A 17,373-nucleotide genomic window follows, 5' to 3' on the forward strand; every position below is an offset into this window, starting at 1 on the left:
GCACCACCGCCAGCCCTTCCCACGGGGACCCTCCCAGGTAGCACGGGGCCGTGTCCCGACACTGTGCGAGTCCTCTGGAAGAGCAGCCAAGGCATCTGCGCCAAGCTCTCGCTGCGGAGCTCCTGCTCATCTCATTTTCAAAATCCCCCAGGCGTTGCTTATCTTAATTAAGACATTTATCTTTGTTAAATAGGATCAAGCACATTTGCATGTCCACAGAGACCTGTCTTACTCATACTGATGGCCACTCGGGTGGAATTAGGAGCTGCCAAGAGGGTGTCTGGCCTTTGGATGCTGACAAGGGGCATTATTAGATTTAAAGGGCTGGGATAAGTTCTGCTCCAGTGCTGGAGCTTCATTTCTGAGCCACAAACCTCCATTAATTTTGCAGCATCAATCACTCCAAGCCTGAGTCTCTGAAAGATTTCTGGGGATGGAAGAAGCATCTCTACGGCACGGAGCAATGCTGGTTTACCCGCGACGCTCCCGATGCGTGAGATGTATTTAAAATCCAGTAAATTCCATTTCCTGCATTTTGTTCTCGTGAAACACTTAAGGCAGAATGCTCCACCAGCTGTTGCCTTCCACCCGGCTGACAAGTGACGCGGTCCTGAAGCGCACCAGGAACGCAGCGCTGTTTTTCAGCCGAGCTGCAATCATAAAAGGGTGCCCAACTCCACACAGCTCTGCAGCGTTTACAGAAGATGGATAATGCTGCAGTCCCTGAGGCCTGCTAAGATCTAGTTTCCGGTGTTTCTATAGAGAGGGAGCCTGTAGGTGTATACTAAGGGGGAAAAAAAAATAAATTAACAGAATTTGGGGAGATGCTCTTATTTTTCCCTCTGCTACCGCAGCCAGCTTAGGCACAGGGTACAACACACCTTCCGGGCCGGAGCAGGTCAGGCCAGATGCACGGGTTCAGCAGACGCTCTGCAGCACTGAAACCTGCCCTGTAGGCATCGCGGCTGGGGTGGCTCTGCAGAAAGCCCTCCCGCCTTAGCGGCGTCCCGAGCGAGGAGGAACGCACCGCCTGAAACCCAGCACGAACGCAGCGGCGTGAGCTGGTGCCAGTCCCCCCCCGCCCCGCTCACTTGCTATCGCCAGGCAGATCCAGGGGAACCGACTTTTTAAAAAACGCTTTCCCAGCTTCAAGAATCAATCTCGTCGTCTGGCAAACCCTTTCCCCTCTCCGCAGGAGGTTAAACATATGCTCGCAGGGAACGCCTCCAGAACACGCGCGCACCCACTCAGGAAAACCCCCGCTGCGTGGGTCGGGCCGCGCTGGCTCCCGCTGCTCTGCCCGGCAGCGGCAAACCCACGGAGGGCAGCGCCGAGGGAAAAACACACAGATGGCCCAAATGGTCCAGCCATGGGCAGTGAAGGCCCAATTAATATATACCCCTAGCAATTAATAATATATACCCTTAGCAATTAATAATATATGCCCTTAGCAATTAATAATATATACCCTTAGCAATTAATATATACCCTTAGTAATTAATAATATATACCCTTAGCAATTAATATATACCCTTAGCAATTAATATATACCCTTAGCAATTAATTATACCCTTAGCAATTAATATATACCCTTAGCAATTAATAATATATACCCTTAGCAATTAACATATACCCTTAGCAATTAATATATACCCTTAGAAATTAATATATACCCTTAGCAATTAATATATACCCTTAGAAATTAATATATACCCTTAGCAATTAATATATACCCTTAGCAATTAATATATACCCTTAGCAACACGGCCACCACAATGGTGCTGGCCAGCTGCTGGCAGGACGGGCAGCCCCCGGCGGGCTGGAGCAGGGCGGCAGCTCCCCGCAGCCGGGCCCGAGCCGAAGGCAGCGGCGGGGGCTGTAAAATCCCTCCCAGCTGGGCCCCCCCGGGACGAGCCACCGTCCCCCCGGGGGCCCCAGCCCACCCGCCGGAGGGGATGCTCCTCCAGCCTGCCGCAGGCTTTGGGCACGCCGCCGCAAAGGGCTCCGCTGGTCTTTCAAACACGGCGGGGAAGGCTTCACCTCATTTGCTAAAAGCACTTCGATGTCTTTACACAGGAAAAGAAAAAAAAAAGAATTAAAATTTATTACTAATTTGGATTACTTAATTCAGTCAGCAAGACTGAAAGCGTTTGCTGCACTTCAAGTCCAGGTTCAAAGCATTAATCACTCTAACTTCTGCCACCGTTTCCTTTACATTTCATTTCTACGTCATTTTTTTCATTCATTAGCTATGAGCGTGACAAGTGACAGACCGCCCTTAGGTGCCTCTTTAAAGCACATACAGTGAATAGTTGTTGGATCCATCTAAGGATTGAATTACTGGATCCACCTAAATAAAAGGCAAATTACCCTCTGAGCATTTCTTGACAATTAATTACCGGAAAGATGACTGGAGGAGGCCAAGGTTTCATTTCAGCACTTCAGAGCGGTCTCAGGTCAAACCATCAGGTCCTCGGGCACTGCCGCGCTCTCGGCACCAGCGCAATGTTTCCAGAAGCATTTGCAAAGTTAAAAATAAGTGCTGTGCTATTGCTCTTCACCAGTGAGGAACAGGGCTGGTTAGTTCAGTGTTTTCCACCCAGCCCTCTCTTGGTCTTCTTATGGGTTTGCACTTAATTTTTCATTAGAAAAAATTATCTGCCCTCAGCCCATTAAAAAGCAGGACTGGGGAACAAAGGAGCCCGTTCAGTCCAAGATGCAGCTGTGATACCGCTGGGATCTCTGCCTCGTGCAGCCCAAAGCGGTTCCAGAAGGTGAAAAAGGATTTTTTTTTAATCTCGTTTTTTCCCAAAGCCAACTGAGAGGGGGCCAGGCACCCCCTCCCAACACCAACCCCATCCCCAGCCACAACAAGGGACTGAGAGTCACGGGTGAGAGCAAAACGCTGGGCAGGGCTCCTCTGGGTGCTGGGGAGCAGCTCCTGCCTGCCTATGAGGGGGTAGGGCTGGGGCGCGGGGGGATGAATGCTAGAGGCTAAAGAAAGCCAACAGCACCCATCGCAAGAGCAGCTGGAACAAGGCAGAAGAGGTTGCTCCTGAGCACAAATTCTTCTGCGTTCATTCTACGGTGTCCTTGAAATCTCCTGCTCCTTTCATCACACCTGTAAGCAGCTTTGCTGTTTGCTGTGGATGATCCGGTCCTAAAAGGGAAGGACGTAACAACAGGGCAGGCATAAGAGAAAGTACAGTGATAGAAGAAGAAAACCGAACACAAGACCACCCGGCTGCCCAGCCGGCTCTGGAGCCCTCCTGCTCCCCCCAGCACCCCCACGAGAACACGGCGCCTTAAACCAGTGGCGACGTGCTCGTACCCATCACATGTAAACGTAATCGAGTCCTTATCCCTTGACGCTCTCGCACTGGAGGCGAGTTGGGCCCACTGGTGAGTGCACGGCCCCGCTCCCAGCCCGGCGGCTCGGGAGGGTTGGGGGTCCCTGCCTCGGGGGGGGGGGGGGGGTCAGGCTTTAAGCGCAGCACTGCCAGCCAGTAGCGACTCCATCCCTCGGCTTCCCCAGCCAGCCGTTCACCTGATCACACGCCCAGCAGCGTGTGCGTGTCAGTGGGTCGGAGGGAGGATCCGTGTGTCCCCACGCCCCGGGGTGTGCTGCTGTCCCGAGACCCCTCCCGCACGACCCCGCAGCCAGGCTCTGCGGTCCTGGCTTTGCAATGGCACAACCCGCACCGGAGCGGGACCAACACCACTCACACCTCGTATCTCTCAATCTCAAGAAACGCCCTCGGGGGCTGCTGCTGGGCTCTGGGACTGGGGGGGGCCCCGGGGCAGCGCAGAGCAGCTCGGGGACAGCACGTGGGTGACAGTGCCGGACCCTCCGCTGGCCCCCGACCCAGCGGAGCAGCCTCTGCGTCCACGTGCCGCTTCGTTAGCTGCAGAGAGAAACACCTTAATTCAGCCTGCCATTTGCCACCCCGGGCTGGTCTGTTTTATCTCAGGAGAAGTCAGTGCTTTACAGGGAAACACCATTTATTGAAAAGAAGAAAACAAAAGAGATGGACGAGGGACCCACGGGAGCTGCTTTCCCAGTCAACATTGTCTAAAAAACAAATGGGTCCCGCTGCAAATCAAAGGCACTGCCACATGTGCACCATGAAATACTGCATTTGTTCCTGCTCAGCCAAGCAACAATCCCCAGCCCCTCTTCACATTATCGCTCAAGAGTAATGTTGTCGTCAAGTTTTCTATGACAAAAGGTATCGCAGCAGAGACGACTCGCTATGATGCATGTATTTCACAAAAGACAGGCTGCTCCAATTAGAGCAACCTATTTGAAAGAAGAAAAAAATATATTAAATTCCTCTCCCACAGAATCACAGACTGGTTTGGGTGGGAAGGGACCTCGAAGCCCCCCCAGGGCCCCCCCCTGCCCCGGGCAGGGCCCCCTTCCCCCAGCCCAGGGGGCTCCCAGCCCCGTCCAACCTGGCCTTGAACCCTTCCAGGGAGGGGGCACCCACAGCTGCTCTGGGCACCCTGGGCCAGCGCCTCACCCCCCAAACAGGGAACAGTTTCTGCCTTGGATCTCACCTAAATCTGCCCTCTGGCAGCTTAAACCCATCCCCCCTGGTCCCATCCCCACCCCCTGACCCAGAGTTGTCCCCCCCCCTCTCCTGCCCCCCCTTTAAGCCCTGGGAGGCCACTCGAAGTGCTCCCCGGAGCCTTCTCTTCTCCAGGCTGAACCCCCCCAACTCTCTCAGCCCGGCCCCCCAGGGGAGCTGCTCCAGCCCCCCCAGCATCTCCGTGGCCTCCTCTGGCCCCGCTCGAGCAGCTCCGGGTCCTTCTGCTGTTGGGGGCCCCAGATTACAGATCAGCTTCATTTCTCCATTGACACCGCTGAGTTAGTTCCACTGAAAATGCATCAAATTTCTGATCTGGGGGACAAAGACAGCAAGTTTCAGCTGTGATAACTGTCTTGGATAAGATTTATAGTCAAGCTTGAGGAAGAATTATTTAGGAATCATTTGTTTGTGGCTGATTTTCCCTTCTAATAAAATACCCGAATCTCAGTGTTAAGAAGTGCTGAGAAAAAAAGTTCTGGAGAAAGTTTAGTTCCTGGGCCGTGCAATATCTGCCCCTGGCATCAGGACAAAACCACACTGCCAAATACTGGGGAATAGCCAAACTAGGTGTTTTTTAAAGCACCGTTATTCCGTAGGCAAAGCCTCAGGCAGGTGCAGCACCGAGGCTGCGGGTGACGGCGGGGGACCCCCCCCAGGGGCAAACGGCCGTGTTTGCTCCTCTGCCCCCCCCGGGGAGCCGGGCACCGCGTGGGCTCCCTGGATCGCATCCCCCCCTGTGTCACACAGCGGGCATCCACAAACGGAACTGTGCACGCACATGCAAATCGCCATGCAAATCGAGTCTCCTTTTATTTGCATATGCTGTTAGATTCACGAGGCAGCGCTCAAGTGGACCTGGCAGATAATTACAGTGCAATGCATAGGCCATAAATACACATGTTAATGTCCTTTTTGGTAACTACTGACGGAGTAAACCGGGTTAAAGGCACAGTGGGCCCCTAAATACCAAGAGTCAAGTGGTATTTAACACCCAAATGGTGACTTTGCCTCCACTTTCCTCCCCCTTTTCTTTTCTGGCAGAAATCTTGGTGGAGAAAAATCTTTTATAGCACTTTTGTACAGATCCCAGTAATGGGAACCTCTGAATTGTTCTACAGTACGGTGCAGACAAAAGTACCCATCTTTCAGAAACCAGCTTTATCTCATTTGTAAAGCGCTTTGAAACCTTTATCTCAAGCCTTGCCTTTCTCAGATAAAAGTGTCACCAGCTTCAGTCAAGAGAAAAGATTGAAGGATGCGTTCACAAAAATACAGTGAATTCTTCCTTAAAGGCCCCTGGTGATTCAGCTAACTTTAAGTTTGGAAATACCATCTGAAAATAACGCACTGGTTTCCAAGGGCTCAACTCCCACACGTACAAACGCCCTTCCCAGGGGCCGGAGGACACTTGTGTTCTGTAAAGCGTTGGGAGGGAAAAAAAGGAAAAAGCAAAGAAAGGGGGCTCGCCCCCCACGTGCCCACGGGAAGGGCTTTGCTGGGGGGTCTCCTCCTCTCGCCCCCAAACCCTGTGGAAAAGCCGCCGTCCCCGAGGAGCGGGCCAAACCGCTGCGGGTGGTGCCCGGGCAGGATTTGTGCCCCGAGCGCTGCGCAGGGGGGGCCTCGGTCCCCCGCCAGCCCCACCGCCCCCCGCAGAGACGCGACAGCACCTGCGCCCACCCGAGTGACTGCCGCGGGTCCCAGCCGGGCACGGAGGGGGCTCAGCCCCGCGGCGGTGACGGCCCCTGCGCCGGGCTGTGCCCCGCGGGAGCCCCTCGGCAAGGGCGGGAAGGGGCAGCGCCTGGAGCGGGGGGGGGGAGCCCCGCGGGGATGTGAGCCGGGGTGGGTGACCCCCCGGGCCGCCGCCGCCGCCCCCTCCCGCCATCTCCCCCTTCTCCCCCATCTCCCCCTTCTCCCGCCATCTCCCCCATCTCCCGCCATCTCCCCCTTCTCCCGCCACCGCCGCTTTCCGCCATCTCCCCCATCTCCCGCCATCTCCCCCATCTCCCGCCACCGCCGCTTCCCGCCATCTCCCCCATCTCCCGCCATCTCCCCCATCTCCCGCCATCTCCCCCATCTCCCGCCACCGCCGCTTCCCGCCATCTCCCGCCGCGGCGTCTGTCGCCCCCTGCTGGCGGCAGGGGGGGGCGCGGCAGCCGCACGTGGGCCCCTCGTGCGCCCCGGCCTCGCCCCGCGTTTCTCCGGTCGCGACTCCCCCCCCATCACAGGGACCCCCCCCCCCGCACCCCGGGAGCTGCGCTGGCGGCGCTCAGCGCCTGGCACCCCATCCTGCAGGGCAGCAGTGAAGGACAAACCCCTCGCCTCGCCTCGCCGCGCCGCGCCGGCCGGCATCCCGCACTCCCAGTGAAGAGCCCGGCCTGGGCCAGCAGCACCAGCAGCCTGGAGCCAGCCCTGGGCTCCCTCCCCAGGGCTAATAATTAATGCTGAGAAAGGATCAGTGGGCCACTGCCCTGTGGGGGTGCAGGTCCAGCCCCACCTGCAGCTGAGCCAGCCCTCTCCCGCACACCAGGGACGGGTTGAAGAAATCAGGGAGGTCTGGGCTCCTCTGCACTGCCGGGACGGGGAGGAAAGTGAAGTCGTGAACCGGCGGCAGGAAAAACAGTGGGAAAAACCATCACACTGACTAAACAAACCGCCCGCCGCAGCCTCTCGGGCGTGGGGCGCACGCTGGCTTCGCTGGGGCTGTTTGTTCGGACACGGAGCTTTTCACCCGCCCAGCAGGCAGAAGCCCCACGCAGCGTGCCGGCTCTCCGGGGCGGGAGGCAGCGCCGGTGGTGGCGCGGGGCGGTCGGGGTGCTCCGGGCGTGCAGAACGGCTTCGCACCTCCACAGCCTGCGCCGGGACCCCGGGGGGGGCCGCGGGTCCCCTGCCTGCCCCGGGCTGCAGCATCGCCCGCTTTGGGGTGAATCCTCCCCGCCCTGGCGCTCCCCGAGGCGGCAGCGGGGACGGGCTCGGCTGGAAAGTGGCCGCAGCCCCCCGGGAGGGAGAGGCCAGTGCGGTGGCAATCGGGGAGAACGGTAACAGGGACTGAAGTGAGGGTGCACACAGGCGGGGTGACGTTACCCAGGGCCGCTCATCACCCCGGCTCGTCGCGGCGCGCTTGAGCAAGGCTGTGGCAGGCGCACGTGTGGGGCCATCACGGGCTGAATAAACGACTCCTGGCGATCCCAACCGCGGCCTAACGCCGCCGCAGCCGGGCCGGCGGCTGCTCGAGCAGGAGCTGCAGCGGGAGCACCCACGGCCCCGGGACACTCGCTGAGCCCCGCCGCGGCGGCAGGTTTCTTACGCCAAACCAGCCTTAACAAAAGCGAGTTTCTAAAGGGACCTGCCGCCACCACGGGAAGGGCCTTTGTCCGTCTCCTTGGCTTGCGTGGCCCCCTGAGCCCCCTCGCTCCCTCCCTTTGGAAGGAGATAATCGCTCTTGTCCTGGTTGCAGCCCCCTGTTTGCCCCTCCAGGGATAATTAATGTCTGTGTAATCAGTTTTCTAAAATAAAAGCAAGCCTACTCTTCAAGCGCTTCCCTGCCAAAGCACCCCCCTGCATTTCGAGGGCCGTACTGACCCTGCACGGCTGAGCACTAATGCGCCGAGCTGCTTAGAGGGGCTCACGGTTGGGGAGAAGCGAGGCAGCAACGACGGGAGATCGAGCCTTGATCCCCGCCCCCCCCCCAAAAAAAAGCACAGGGAGGGTGAGCGGGGCGGGGGGGGCAGCGGGGCCGCTCAGCCCAGCTCAGCTCCTCTGGGGTGTTCGCCCCCACCCAGCGCACGAAGGCTGCTGGGGGGGATTCCCCACCCAGGACGGGCTCTCCCCGCGGGCGAGCGCCCAAACCACCCGAAGGTGCTCTCACCGCAGCAGGAGGTTTGCAAAGGGATTTAATTGCCCGAGGACGGGGGCAGGCAGGGCGGGCTGGAAGCGATTCCTGCCCCAGGAGCCGGGGGGGCACGGAGGGGCCCTTCCCCACCAGACCTCGCCCCAGGAGCCCAGCGCACCCGCACGGCCCCTTCCTCAGCCTTTAACTACCGTGGCTTCAGCGCAGGGAGCTGCAAGGCAAAGAGCTGTTCAAAAATAAAGGGGAAGAACGCTCCCGTTGTTTCTACCGAAGCGCGTTTTAAGTAACATTTAGGAGGAGAAACGACACCGCTGACCCGCGGGGCACATCTTGGCTGGCGTAGATGAGCACAGGTCCTCCCACACCGGTGGAAACAGGCAAATTTGCGCCCTCTTGGAAGCGCTGGTTGGTTGGTTTGGGTTTTTATCTTTTTTTTCTTCAAATTGGCCTACACCTCTCTTCCCTGCGTACTTTCACCATATGCCCAGGGCTGAGAGGAAAGAGCCCATCTGTGCTCTCAGCGGTTCGTCTAAACAAACACAGCGGAACACACGAAGCCGGCCACGGCGAGCGGCCGCGGGCCTGGCTCGTGGCTCGGGGGGAGCGGTGGCCAGCAGCCCCACGGCTGCCCGCCGGCCCGGGAAGGTGTGGGGGGGCTGCACGGGGGCTCCGGGGGACCCCGCACCCCCTCCAACAGGGCTGCAGGGCACGAGGGCTGGGGCAGCGGGTGCAGGCGCGGGCAGGGGCCGGGGCGCCGGCCCACGCCGCTCCCGGAGGCAGCAAATATTCTGAAACTACAGCCGGTGCTTTTTTGAGAAAAGTTAAGCAGTTTTATTCAACGGGATGAGTCCACACCCAACCAGTGGCTTCATCTACATGGCATCATCAGCATACAGGACAGAGGACCCACTCGGACGCTCTAGCTGAACGGCATCTCACCATACGTCACAGAGACAACACCAGAGGAGGAGGACGACCGTTACAAGGGGCAGGCAGCCGGCGGTTTCCGACGGCTTCCCGGTGTAACCAGACCCATCCCCACCAGCCTACGCAGCCCAGCCACTCGCAAGCAGATCAGACTCGGGACATCTACTGCCGCACCGTGAAAACCACACCACCGCTAGTTAAATAACACAGTCCAGGGTTTACAAAAAATGACCTACCAGGGGTACTTCAGCCTAAGGAAGGAGGTGCACTGCCATCACCACCCCGGGGCCCGGCACACCTGCGCGCGTTGCTGAAGTCTGTGCGGAGGAGAGCCCGCCGGGGGGGCCTCTGCTTTCGAGTCAGCAGCGTTGAAGGCGACGCCGAGCCGCGGGGAGGGTGGGCGAGGGCTCGAGCTGCCCCTCCCCGAGGTGGCCGCGGGCCGGGCCGGGCCAGGCCGGAGCAGGGGCCGCGGGGACCCGGGCGCAGGTCGGCACTCGCTCTGCACAGCAGAGAAACGACGGCTCCGTGCAGACGCCCTCCTCCCGGGTGGCAGGTCCCGGGGGAAGGCGGCCCCGCGGGGACGGCGCTCCCGCCGCCCGCTCGCGGCAGCTGCTCGGCCAAGGTTTTCACAGTGAAAGCCCTGCGAGCTCTCTGAAGCCGACAGTCTTCGCGCCTTTAGAGAGGTATCGAGGATCAGGGTAAAGTTACTCCTAGAGCCTGAGCAGGTTCCAGTGATGATACTCCTGCAACGTGCGTGTCTCAATTTTGTGCCAAGCTAGCTTACAGAAAAATACATTTCTTCCCTTAAATTTACAGTAGTTAAAACTACAATTTGAATACCATATTAAAAAGGGGTAGTAGTTTACTCTTCAACAAAATGTCTTGGTTTTCTTTAAAAAAAAAAATTCAAAAGGACTTTAAAAGCAATCACCCCCAGCACAATGCAACTGTACAAAGGAAATCATGATGTGTACAGCTCCTAGGACATTAACTCCAAGCATTTGTTCTGGTGCTCAAAAAGGCACTTAAAGATAAGAAAACAATTGTATTAAAAACCCACAACAAAACAAAACAAAGGAAAACGAAAGGCAATAATTTAACAGAAAGACGCTGGAACTTGTACCGTATCTTCAAAAGTAAGAAGGGAAGAAAACTCTAATAAAATGGTTTTGCTATCAAGTCATCTTCGAAAGTATATTAAAAAAAACCCAGAAGACTGGCAAAGTGAATGTTCTCCAGGAACTAAATGAAAAAAAAAAAAAAAAAAAATACTGGCAACGAATACACAGCGCTCGTGCCAAATGGGTTTCTTCCCTCCCCCTAAAAGCACATTTGCTGGTTCATTACTCGACCAGACTGACAGACTGTTTGAACATCTGCTGCCCGCAATGACAGAGGCATTGACCTCAGGGTTAGCCTAAGTTAGGAAAGGGGGGAAAAATTATGAAGAAAAATAAACATCAATATGAACCAATTGTGGTAATTACAAATGTCAACAATGTTAACAGACAAGTACATAAATACCATTTCCCCTTACAGCATCATACGGAGGAACAATGACAGAATCACTACATACAGTACTTCTCCCCCACTGTACACTGAAAGGTTAGCTTTGCGGCTTTGTTTTTTCATTTATTTTATTATTATTATTATTATTGGGTTTTATTTTTACATTGAGCTACCTACTAAGTGCAAAGATTTGGTGAGTGGCATTGGCTTTCATCTACTCTTAGCCTATTTTTTGTACAGTTTACAAGTGAACAGTTACTTTCCAGCATTTCAGCGAGTACAGCGATATATACAGAGCCCGGCCGGGGCGGGCGCGGGGGCAAGCGAGGGGGCTCGTGCCCCGGGCACGGCCCCGGCCCAGCCGCCCGCTGCCTTCGGGAGGCCGGGCTGCTCCGGCGGGCACGGCAGCGGCGCTGGGGGGAAGAGCAACAAAAAACCCCCGGGCAGGGCCGGGAGGCTGCGGGGGGGAGGCAGGAGGAGCGGTGGCTTCTTCGCCCCGGGACAGACGGAACGGCCGAAATCGGAGAGAGCGGGAGGGAAAGGGGAACTTGACGGAGCCGTGAGCGCGGCTCCTCCGTGCTGCTGAGACACGCGACGGCCCGTTTCACGCCGGGGCTGCACGTGATCACGTGGAAGTGACCGAATTAAAGCACGGGTCATTGCGTGGAAATCTGTGCAGGAAGAAAACGACTGCAGGAGAAGCACAGAGTGTCTTGGATTCAGCGCTGACAGAAGAGACTCGATTATCAAAGTACCATGCAATCCCCAGCTCTTTCTGCATATTTTTTCTCTGGGTTGAATGTTCAGAGGAAAAACAAAATGTAGATTCTTTTGCATAAACTCAAACTGTTGTATTATATAGTACAGTACAGAAAGTGCAAAGTATCACCCCATCAGATCGGTTCCGCATCTGATATGGTCAAATATGGCTCATTCTTTTCATGCAAGAAGACGCAGTCTGAATCAAGACTCTCATGTACTGCTGTGCAACTTCAAATAAAGGAATGCTGTTGTACCAAAGCCTCCTCGTCTGTTTAGTCCCATCTGTTGAGATACCATTAAGGTTGGGCTTTTTTTTCTTTTTAAAAAAAAAAAAAAAAAAAGATAAAGAAACATGTGGTGAGAAGGAAACGAAGCACCTCAAAACTGTGTAAGTTACTCTACTTATGCTTTACCACAGGCTTGTCACTAGTCCTCGTCCATTCTGAAATCTTCAGGAAAACCGGAGTCCCGTGGGCCCCGCGGTGCAGGCAGGGCAGCACCGTGCCCCGTGCAGCAGCAGCAGCGTCCTCCTGCCTGCCCGAGGCCGAAGGAGCACCCCTCGGTCTCTGGCCCCGCTCGGGCCGGGTGCCGCCGGCCGGGGAACCACAGCGCACGCGAAGGCGTCCCGGGATTCGGCTTGGAAAGGCGCTCCAGCCGCCCTGACACACACTGGCATTTACGAAGTTCCAGCTCTCCTCCACAGGCCAGCAGTGAACAAAACGCTCTGTATCTTCCCCCCTCCCTGCCTTCTTTTTTTTAAATGCCGAGAGGTGCAGAAAATAAATTCCAGGATTGGCCTTGTATTGCTCAACGCACAGCTGCTACGCACTTCCACGCACAACACGCACACAAACAGCCTGGAAAAAAACCCCAAATCAACCCGACATCTCTAACGAGGACATTTCAGAGCCAGTTTCTGAGGTAAATCTACTTTTTTTAAAAAAGCCACCGAATTCTGTACACTTAATTTTTTTTTTTTTTAATATATACTTCTACATATAGAGTGTGTTCTCCAGTGCCAACACGTAGACCAGCCGGCCGTCTCCTCCTGCCGTGGGACCGCAAGCTTGGGAAGTGTTTCTGCATGGATGGGGGTGTGTGTGCACACAGACGTACATACACGCACGCACACACACACACACACGTATGTACAATCAACCATCAAGCCTAGGCGACGCGCTTGTTCCCCTTTTGGAGAGGCTCCTCTCGAGCAGGGTTTGGACCTCCCGCTCGGCCGAGCGCGGCTTTGCCGAGCTGCCGGCCCCGCTCCCACCGCCGGGGCGCTGGCTCTCCCCGCGCCCCAGCCTACATGGTGCCCGATTTATCCGCCGAGCTGCTGGGGAAGAGCTTCTCGGTGGGGGTGACGGCGGGGCTGCCCACCCCCGAGCTGCTGCTGCTGCTGGAGCGGTGCTGCACCACCGGCCGCACCGGCCGCATCGGCGGCGGCCGCAGCTGGGCCCCGGCCAGCCGGGCCGAGAGGGCCGGCTTGAACGTGGTCATCATCTCGGTGGTGGAGCTGCTGCTGCGCCGCATGGCCGCGTCGGGGTCCCGGATCAGGATGGTGTGGAGGGGGCTGGCGGGCTCCGAGTTGGCGGCGCCCATCGGGGGGTTCTTCATGGGCTCCAGCGTGTCCAGGACCACGTCCGGGGCCTGCTTGGCCGTGTTCTGCCTCTCCAGCTCCCGCAGCTCGTTCAGCGCCGTGCTCATGGTCTTCTCGATGTCCTGCGAACGCCAGAGACAAAGGGAGGTCAGCACCGTGACGCGGCACCGCCCCGCTCTCCTGCGCCCCGCCCCGTGGAGGGGCCCCCCCCGTCCTGGCACGCGTGTCTGTGGTGGGGGGGGGGGGGGTCTCTGACCTAAGACACGGCCTCCAGGCAGAGCAGGAGCTCTGGGAGAAGACGTCGAGCCCAAACTCTGGCTGCGCAAACGCGCCCCACGTCTCCCAGGCCAGCGGGAGTTTGGTCGCCAGCTCCAGCGGGAGCAAAGCCCCGAGCACCACGAGGGAGGGGGCGCACACCGCCGAGACAGGCCACCTTCACGCTCCCCCGCAGCGCTGCGGCTGGTTTTTCCCCAGGACGGGGGGGTCCCTGCAGCCTCCCTCCGGCGTCCGGGGCCTCGGCTGCCCCCGCGCGCGCGGGGCGGGATGGCGTGGGGCTGGCTGCGGCGCCAGCAGCACGACGGCAGCTCACCGTCACCAGGGGAGAGGCAGGGCAAGGCCTGGCGCCGTGCCTCCCCGGCATGGCCTCCACCCGTCTGCCCGCGGGCATCCTCCAGAGCCCGAACCCAATTCAACTGGAAGTGCCCCTTTAAAGGAAATTCTCTAAATCGCCTACAACGGCAGTGCTGAGAGTCACATCCAGAAACAGAGAGGCCCTAGCTTGGCTTCACGGAAACCCGCCTTAACTGAATTAAGGCCACTAACTCTGGAAGAGACCATCTGAAAAGTGATTCAAGGCACCTGAATCGATTGTTTAAAAAGTAACTCCAGTTAACCCTCCTCACTGTCCTTGCGTAGACAAGTCCTTAATTTTATAATGCGTACAAAACGCCCGGTGAGCCTCAGATGACGCTCAGAGGACCAGCGGGAGGGAAATAATTATCAAGTTACCTCCACTTAATTCTATTAAGCTGTTCAGATAACGAGTGAAAATATTCTCCCAGAGCTAAGCCTCAGGACTACCACGTCCAGCAGTCCTACAGGCTCCAAGATAAGTGATTATTTACAGCGGCTGAGCGAGAATCTTTTTCAAGGTCTAGAAAAAACAACCCGAAAGCCAAAAAACCAGTGCACGTCGTGCTCCACCCTCAGCATTCACCCACCCCTCCGGAGGCTCCCGGACCCCGCAGCCCTCGGGCAGGCGTCCGCGGGCACTGCCGGGGGGTGCCAGGCTGCTGCCCACCGGCCCAGCACGGGGACGGCGTGCACGCCGCGATCCCGTCCCAAGGTGGACGTGGGTGCCCCAGCTCGAGCCATCGCCCGGGGCACGCGCCGCGGCTTTGGAAGACTGGTCGCGCCAAAGGCAAGCTCTCGATGGACAGAGAAGCTGGGTAGCGTGCCGCACAGCAAGAGAACAAGGAGCGTGGCTGGTGGAAAAGCAAACAGGACAGGAAGAGCTCTTCCTCTCCGCAGTCGCCATGAATTATCCCACGGGACGCAGCCGATGCTAGGTCAGCCGGCCCGCCAAGCCCCGCGGCACAGGAGCAGCTGGTGGGCGGTGGGCACCAGCCTCCCCACCAGCTGCACCCCCCGGCCGGGCACCGTCTCACTGCTCGCGCCGGAGCCGGCACGAAGCAAACGGCCGGGAAGCTGCTGGGAGCGGCACGCCGAGCAGCCTGGCCGCGGCGCGCCCGGCCCAGCCCTTCCGACACGCCGGCGGGGATCGGGCCTCGACTGCGTGGTCCCCGAGAGGCTGGAGAATTCTGCAGCCTGCTCCGTGAAGGGAGCGCTCCCCGAGGTGTGAACGGGCTGGGCAGAACCTGGCCGGTCCCGGGCAGGGGGCCTCCGGCCAGCGACAGGGAGAGCGGACCTGCAGGCTGGGCTGGGGGTAACGCCGTGGAACCGACGGCTGCGTGGCTGGAGGTGTCATACTGGGGTTAGAGTAACGTTCTGAGGTCCCAGCTACAAGCAGCCGGTCACAAAAACCTGAAGCACTTGTCTCCAGACAAGCACTGAGCACCAAATTCCGATCTGGCAAATGCAGTTTCCTCCATCTAAGCTCCTTATGGAGCAACAGATGAAGATAACGCGCTTCCCCCCCTGTGGGAAGGGAAGAGCTGCCAGTGCGTTCTGGTGGCGGATCGAACGTTTCTGTCCATTGTTTGAAAGAAACGAGGTTTGTGGAAGGAGGCATTATCTTTTAGCAGACCAGCTGGTACAGCTGGCAAAGCAGGCAAGCTGTTGGCTGCTCATTTTTATCTTTAAACCACCGCAGCTACAACAGCACTGTAATTCTGAAGTGCACTGAGACGGAAGGGGCCCTGCGGTGCTACCCAAGTGACTTCTGTTTTAGCCTCTCGATCCCTGGGCACCGAGAGCCACTTCACAACCCTCTTACCTCAGCAAGCGCTTCTGCTTCTAGAGATTTCTGATCTCCGAGACTACTGTGTCTAGTCGATCCACAGGCCGGTCTCAGCGGGTGGCCATCAGACAAGGCCTTCCTGTCTGGGAAATTGATGCTGCCTGCACTGCCGAATGTCGCCATTCTGCGCTTTTCGGGACTCTCAATCCTGCCCCTGTTAAGAGGTATTTTGTGGGGGCTGCTAGGGCAGGCCGCTGCTCGAGGAGGAGTGTCTATGCCAGGACCCATCCCTCGGGGCGGGCTGTGGGTGTCCCCCCCGCTTCGACGGCGAGGGATAGCTGCGCCGTCAGACCTCAATCTCACTCTGCAAAGAATCCATCACAAGACTAGGTCACCGTCCGTCAGACCGAAAGCGTCTGCTTGCATGCTGTAAGACAACTGCTCGGCTCTGAGAGTTCAGATCAAACCAAACCCGAGCCTTTCGGCTCCAGAAGAGTAAGGCAAGAGGGAAGACAGACATTATAGCCAGCGCCAAGAAAGGGACAGCATTGTACCTTCTTTACTTGTTAAGATCTACATTAGCAATGCACGTGAAAACCCGCTCCATGCTCGTATTATTCTGCAGTGCTTGCTGGAGCCTTCCCTTCTGCCTTGCCCTACACCACACGCTGACTCTCCCCGCGTGTGACAGCGACCACCTCTGTGTTCTCAGGAAAATGAGAGTTTCCCTACCGGCCCATCACTCCGCCGAAGCCATAGTCCACAATATGATCCGTCGGAGACTGGATGTCGTTCTTGGAGGAGGCTTTATCATCCAGCAGCGGCCCGCTGCTTGCCTCGCTGTCTGCCTTCTGGCTGAGGCTGTCGGAGAACGCATCATCCCTAAGAAAAGGAGACCCCCATCAGCAACGGGGCTCTGCCCCAGGAGAGGGCCCAGCCACAACCAGCATCTGAGCATCACCACTGCACCAGCTCCGGACTTTGTTAACGAAGGGCTGGACCAAGGCCACCACTTCAGACAGCACCCGGAGCTTGGAAAAAGCGACCATGGCGTCTCCATGCCCCCCTGCGCTGTAGCTGCCACTTTAATGACTCTGGGAACAGTCCTTGTAACAGAAGTGGCACCCACGAAGGACCCTGGGGCCACTGAGCAATGCCAGGGCAACGTGCAGAGGGGGCCAGGCCAATATTAAGCCTGGGTCATGCCACTCGGAGGAGCCAATGTTAGATGGGGCGCGGGCACCCTGAGGCAGAGTATTTAGTGCTTGGCTTTGTCAGCTTGAACAAGAAACAGTCTGAGCCAATACATGGAGAGGCAGAAGCGAACAGGTCCAGCTTTCTCACCAAAGTCATTAAGCCTGGGGAAATCTGACCACCTATTTTAGACGGCTAAAGATGAACCTCACGTAATTATGTTATTTTAACACCTTGGATCAGCACACGGCGCTTCACTCACATGTCTTGCACCACGATGTACTGGTGGGGTATGAGGCCATCCACACCGTTATGTCTCCCCTCCCACCAGTCTTCCGATGCGCGGTGGTACAGGAGGAGCGAGGCCCCCTTCTTAAAGGAGAGCTCTCGCGGAGTTCGTCCAACATAGTCAAACTTTGCTATGGCTTCAATCTGCTCCACTTCTGCAAAGGAGAGAAGCACAGGCAGAGAAAAGCTTAGTTCAACAATCACAGGGGCACAGTAAATCCTAGAAAGAGGCATC

General features: G+C 57.3%; 1 protein-coding gene across 4 annotated transcripts in view; it reads right to left on the reverse strand.

The window, feature by feature from the left end:
* Positions 1–11,817: 11,817 nt before the first annotated feature.
* LOC122154035 (SLIT-ROBO Rho GTPase-activating protein 3-like) overlaps positions 11,818–17,373 on the reverse strand; it is a 62,256-nt gene continuing 56,700 nt past the window's right edge. For 2 of the 4 annotated variants that reach the window (XM_042799481.1, XM_042799480.1), the window contains exons 18-21: positions 17,113–17,293; positions 16,389–16,538; positions 15,693–16,020; positions 11,818–13,359 (exon numbers count right to left, since the gene is read on the reverse strand). In XM_042799481.1, coding sequence (XP_042655415.1) covers positions 12,943–13,359; positions 15,693–16,020; positions 16,389–16,538; positions 17,113–17,293 — 1,076 coding nt within the window. In that variant the 3' untranslated portion in view covers positions 11,818–12,942. The remainder of the gene's footprint in view (positions 13,360–15,692; positions 16,021–16,388; positions 16,539–17,112; positions 17,294–17,373) is intronic. The other 2 variants (XM_042799482.1, XM_042799487.1) reach the window with 2 other exon arrangements.

Source organism: Tyto alba, unplaced genomic scaffold, assembly GCF_018691265.1.
Source record: "Tyto alba isolate M040663 unplaced genomic scaffold, T.alba_DEE_v4.0 Super-Scaffold_3, whole genome shotgun sequence".
Taxonomy (NCBI): Eukaryota; Metazoa; Chordata; class Aves; order Strigiformes; family Tytonidae; genus Tyto; species Tyto alba.